At 41.2% G+C, this 6248-nt stretch overlaps 1 protein-coding gene across 1 annotated transcript; it reads right to left on the bottom strand.

Annotated features, from left to right (window-relative positions):
• Nucleotides 1-478: 478 nt before the first annotated feature.
• On the bottom strand, nucleotides 479-2946 carry irx5b (iroquois homeobox 5b; the record flags this gene model as incomplete). The annotated part of the gene is made up of 3 exons (XM_080437234.1): nucleotides 479-1161; nucleotides 1443-1848; nucleotides 2698-2946. 3 exons carry the CDS (start codon nucleotides 2944-2946, stop codon nucleotides 479-481), a joined length of 1338 nt encoding a protein of 445 aa, XP_080293360.1.
• Between the last annotated feature and the right edge of the window lie 3302 nt (nucleotides 2947-6248).

Raw genomic sequence — 6248 nt, 5'->3', positions numbered from 1 at the left:
TACTGCACTCTTTGGTTTGTGCTTCTGCAAGGCCTGTGGAAATTATACATTTAGCTTAGGCCTAAATCTTAGGCCACCTGTGGGAATTATATTTGTATTGTAAGTTATTCTGATGAGGGGGGCGGGGGGGGGATGTCATGAGTCAGGCCAGCCCATTCACTTCATATAATAGACATCATTCACTGAAAAATAATTACTAAAGTAAAAACTGAGAGTGGTTACTTACATATTCATAAAACTAGCCTTTAATGAGTAATTTGCGTTTTGTGCAGAAATGCACTACAAAGATTACATCTTTATGAACATAGAAAAAATGCAGTCTAAAATTGTATATTCATGTTACTAAATAATAGTCTGTGGCCTATGTGGGCTTTTCCTTTCTTTAATAGTCTAATTTGTTAGAATTCCAGGCCATGGCAGAAAGGCATCCCACAAATAGGCTACTGCACGGTCCAAATAAATAAAAGTCTGCTACCCTTCAAATGTCCCTCAAATCTTTCACGTTCATCATACCTTTCTTGAGTTCGTGGTGAGTTAAATCTTTACAAATATCTAAATGTGTCTGGCTTCTTAGTTTACTGTCCCTGGTCATTGCCTCTGCTCTCTGCAACATAGTTTGATGTAATCCATTTAAATGTGCTGCAGAGCCCATGTTTGATCCGGGGCCATTATGCAAGTGTCCGAAAGTGCCATAGTTTGAATAGCCGGGAATAAATGGAGAAGTATAATAGAGGTGTCTTGATAGAGCCGCGCTGTGAGGGAATTGGTTCCGTGATGAAGACGTTATGTGCGCTGGGCCTGTTCCCATGGTATGTGAAGTTTCACTAGATCCTTTGCATTTGTCCGAAGAAGTTGCAATCTCAGCGAGTGACCACAATTTTGGTTTTGGAGCTGGGTTCTGTGGTTGTATGACGGAGGTGGTGTTGGAAACATCATTGGTGCGCTTCGATGCTGGACTTGGTGCACGGTCTGACTCTTGAACTCTGTGAATCCCAAGATGTGCGTTTTGGGGAGACGCACCAGTGACGGGCCCTGACGTTTGGGACATTCTCTTGTCCCCCCGGTCCTTAAAATCCGGATCAGTTAAGCCCCGTTCCATGTCACTGCTGCTGCAGTTGTCCTCATTGTATTTCTCGCAGTGGTTTGTTGGATGTTGTCCAGCTACAGAATAGAGTAGGCCAAGAAGATTAGCATATTTTAAGGTCAAAAGATGCACAGAAACAAATAAGCACAGTCAAGCACGCACACAGCCTATGCTCGGACATGCTCATAAGATGCTGCTAATAAGCCTATAGGCTATGTGACGACTAAAACTAAATAAAATAAGCTCCTATAAAATAGTATGACAAACACTAGTAATAACAATGTATGCTTACTCAAATTTAAAAAGCAAAGCAGATTAGCAAAAATAAAATATATCAATAAATAAATAATTTACGCACCAGACTCATTCTTAGATGCCAGCTCGTTGGATGACTTGATCGGCTCATCTTCCTCATCGTTCCTCTCAAGGTCAATATTGTCATCTTCCTCCTCATCCTCACTTCTGTTCCTGGGTGTCCACGTCATTTTATTCTCCTTCTTTAGGCGCCTGCGGGCGTTGGCGAACCATGTCGACACCTGGGTCAGAGTCATTTTGGTGATGATGGCCAGCATGATCTTCTCTCCTTTGGTGGGATAGGGGTTTTTACGGTGCTCATTGAGCCAGGCTTTGAGGGTGGCCGTGGCGTCCCTGGTTGCATTTTTACGATATGCAGGGTCTCCATACGCATAAGGTCCCAGGGCCCCTCCGAATGGATGATAGTCTATGGCCCCGGTTATCCCCGTGGAGGGGTCATATGCAGAGCCCTGGAAAAGTGAACAAGTGGATTTTATATATTTTGGTATCATGTGTCCGTCTTCAGAGTCCACTAGGCTACATGTGGAGTGTGAAATCATGAATTACATCATTTTGTAAAAGCAATGCAACTTCATTTTTATTTGATATATCTTAGCAAAATAGCTACAAACATAAGGCCTAGTTCAGTGCCAAATTGTGTCCTCACTTGATATGTTTTATACACTTTTAATAAATGAATGCATACAGTAGACGTTAATTAACTTAAGTCAGATTTAAGGACTATTGGAATAGTTTTACATATATACCAGTTAAGGTCTTTAGTTGCTGAAAGACAAATTATTGAATATGCCTATTTTCTGTCTAGATCTCTCAAAATGTGTTGCAATGTGTCTTCCTTGGATAACATTACACTTTGATTGATTGATTGATTGATTGATTGAATACTTTATTTAGCGGTTTGCAAAAAAAACACAGAAAAGTATACAAAGGGACGCTAAATAGGATTAAACCCAAGAAAGCACTATATGGCTTGTTTCCATTGGGGTCCTGTGTATTCATCAATTCATGAAACATTTAGTGACAGACAAATAATTTACTTTATACAAACATTTATAAGAAAGGAAGTATAAAATGAATTGAAAGTTGGTTACCAAATTTTTGTAAAACCGCCTGGGTAAAGTTAGAAATGGTTTATCGTGTCACCAAATTAAATTCTATTTGCACAGCGCAACAATAACAGAGGGCACCTGTCTTCCTATGCGCTTCATCTGACTGCACGCACTTGGATAGAAAACATAACACAACTCTCCTCAGCCACCTTTTTTTCCCCTAACTTTGCTACTTCGCTACTTACTTACCACGAACGCGCTCAGAGTGGCCGCCGCGCGGGGCTCTCCGCCGTACGGGAGGTGAGAGTTGAAGCCGGGGGAAGAAGACGTGCCGAACGGCGCCGGTCCCGCGTAGGGAGCGAAGGCTGACCTGGAGCCGGACGAGCGACCCAGTTCCTCTGTCCTCGGTCCTAGAATCACACCGGAGCCGAACGACGGACAGGAGTGAAGAGCCAGCGAGACGGACGGCTGGAACAGAAAGCCCTGAGGATACGACATGGCTGACGACTTTAAATTTAAAAAAAAAAAAAAGTGGGGTAAAAAGTGAGCCACTGGACTGTGCGCTTTGAGACGCGCACAGACAAATGAGGAAAGGATATCAAAATTCACATCACATCTGGAAATGCAATTTTCGCGTTTTTAGGAGATACGTTTCGTCCAGTGACATTGCAAGTCGTTCAGTGTGTTGTGTGTCTTTACTGCACTGAGTTGTAAGATAGTTGTGTGGTGCTGAACAAGAGTGCCTGTCAGCTGTGCCGCGCCGCGCCGGATCCTGCACGTTGAGAAGTGTGCGCCCAACGCGCCCCTTGCTGAAAGGGGGAGGAAATCTGTGGGAATGGCAACTCATTGTATGATTGTCAGCTCCACCCCATAAACACAAGTGCATTCCAGATATGTGTGTGTGTGTGTGTGTGTGTGTGTGTGTGTGTGTGTGTGTGTGTGTGTGTGTGTGTGTGTGTGTGTGTGTGTGTGTGTGTGCGCGTGCGTGCGTGCGTGCGAGTGTCTGTGTGTGAGAGAGAGACGCACACACGCGCGCGCACACGCGCACACACACACACACACACACACTTCTGACGCAGGTGTTTATAGTGTTAAAATAGTTAGGCACAATAGGCAGTGAGAGGTAGTGGAGTGATTTCAGAAAGTTTTTTTATATATAGGGACAGTGGTGTAAAGTAACTAAGTACATTTAACCAAGTACTGTACTTAAGTTTGAGTAGGCCTACTGGAGTATTTGGAGTATTTCCAATTTCAGTACTTTTACTTCTACTTCACTACATCTCAGAGGCAAATATTGTACTTTTACTCCACTACAATTATTTGAAAACTTAAGTTACTAGTTACTTTGTAGATTTAGATTATTACAAAACATACATTAACCACTTCAGCCCTATATACATTTCGAAAATAGTAGATCTACAAGCTCACAATGCGTTGCATCATGACGCATTGTGAGCTTGTAGATCGGCTATTTTCAAAAGATTTGTATGATACATTGTGAAACAGGACATTCTGCATAATGAGTACTTTCTACTTTTGGTGCATTAAGTACATTTTTATACCAATACCTTTGTACATTTACTCAAGTAAATTTTGAATTCCGGACTTTTACTTGCAACAGAGTATTTCTACATTGCAGTATTGATACTTTTACTTAAGTAAAAAATGTGAGTACTTTTTCCACCACTGTAAATGGTAATAACTGTTTGCTTGGATGCTAGAGGATTCTATATTTTCCATGTAAGGACACGTCCCATATTGGCAATACGTGGCCTATACTGTACCTAGGCCTACTGTATCTGAACTGTCTGCATTTTGCAGTCAGTGTCACTTATATGTTCATGATGTCACACTACCTCCCTGTGAATGCCCTAATATTATTGTGTTATTCTCTAATCCTTTCACGGTGAAAACCTTTGCTCTGTGTCAGATTGCACGTGATTGCTAGTCTATAGCTTTTTTAATGAATTGTGTGATTGTGCAAAAGGGCCTGCACCAATTAGCCTGCTTTATACCAGGCATGCTAGTTTACTACTTCATAGGAGTGTCCATGTCTCTAATCTCAGTGAATACCCACAGCTAATCTTGTTTGCAGTTGCTATACTTAGGCCAGTGGGTTACCTTTCAGCGTGAGCCTTGTTCACAACAAGGCGTTGCAGACTGTTGCCGTCGGTGACAATAAATGAAATAGATACCCCTAGGTTTCTTTCGTTTGTTTTTGTTTAGTTTTTTGGTTCCTCTTCATGGTGATGGCATGATCCTGCAAAGCACTGCAAGTCTTTGGATAATAACAATCTCGATTTATATATTCCAGGAGGAGAACAGTATAGGCTACATGGCAGACATTTCCAGGTAAGAATGGAACATTGCACTCTCGGCCACAAGCTGGCTTGTGTTGAGAGCTTAATGTTTCATCCATTTTTGTCCTAATTATTATTTCAATATCAATTATGAATATGTTTAACAGGGCCTGTCTACCTAAATGTCCATGGTCAGTTGAAAAAGATTTAAAGATACAAAAATAAACACTACAAGAAAAATGTACAGGTCCATTCGAAACATCACAGAATATTGTGTTTTTTCCGAGGATTATATTGTCTTCTTCTAAGCAATATAAAACCCACACAGCAGACATTTTCTGCATGAAAAGAGCTTGGAATAATATTCTTTTTTGTAACGACAGCACTTATCCGAGCTGTGTGCAGGAGGGAGCTGTAGAGACTACCTTGAAGTGTAGGCTATAGCCTGGGCTATAACCTCAGTTGCTAAACGAATATTGATTTGGCATAATGAAGCCTGAGTAATAGGAAAACGTTCTCCTTAAGGAGTCTCACTAAGCACATCACGAGCATGAATGCATTTATGGCAGCAGGGTGAAATGATGCAGGAGATGAGCAGACTGTTTCTGAATCACTAGCTGTTTTTAAGCTGCATTTTCACGCTTTTTTAAGCATCATTCATTAAAGCTCTCCACTGTTGGCAGGGGCGATTTCACCTCTTATTCTACTTCACCGTTGACTGTTATGTAGACTCAAGAAGGGCTTTCTCTCAGAGCTGGATGCAAAGTATTGCATGGATTATCTATAATCTGAAGCAATGGTGGGCTTCTGAAATGATTTCACCATCTCAGACACCCCAACAAGCACGCCCACAGTCTCACACTGTGGTGCGTTTTATGATATCAAAAAGTTATGTTAACGATTTGCATGTACAAAGTTGAATATTCAGGGAAATGCACAGTTCAGCTCCCTCATATTCTCAGTGGTACTCGCTCTTTTGTTAAGATTTTCACATAAAAGGATCGCTCGTTTGTTTTCCCCTCCAATATTCCATAAATTAGCTTAGCCTGCAGGGCAAATGTCCAGAGGTTACTTAAAGACAGTGTTTAATTAATTGGAAAATACTCATTTTAATAGTTATCATCCAAGTATGAAATGTCTGCTTCCCGTGCTCAAACATAATTGCCACCCATGGGATTTCCATATTATGTGTTAGAAATGCTGGGACATTTCCTACTGTATGTGAGTGAAAAGGCTTGGCCAACAGATTCAGATGACAGGAGTAAGAGAATAGCAAATGAGATAGCCTACTGCTTATATTTACTATTTTAACTGGTGATCCACTGCAATTTGGGAAGCTTTTCGTTTATTTGTAGACTATTTGTAGACACTTGGAAACGTTATTCCTGGTTGTATCCGTGTCACCAGCAACCTACGCCACTGATTGAAAAGGAATTTCCTGTCTGTTTTCCTTAATCAAATATATTTACTCTCATGCACAGATAACATAAACCATGATGT

The sequence above is a fragment of the Gymnoscopelus braueri genome, assembly GCF_963280865.1.
Source record: "Gymnoscopelus braueri genome assembly, chromosome: 9".
In the NCBI taxonomy this organism is placed as follows: domain Eukaryota; kingdom Metazoa; phylum Chordata; class Actinopteri; order Myctophiformes; family Myctophidae; genus Gymnoscopelus; species Gymnoscopelus braueri.
The sequence above is the reverse complement of the archived record's forward strand: the minus strand, read 5'-3'. Positions and strand labels throughout refer to the sequence as shown.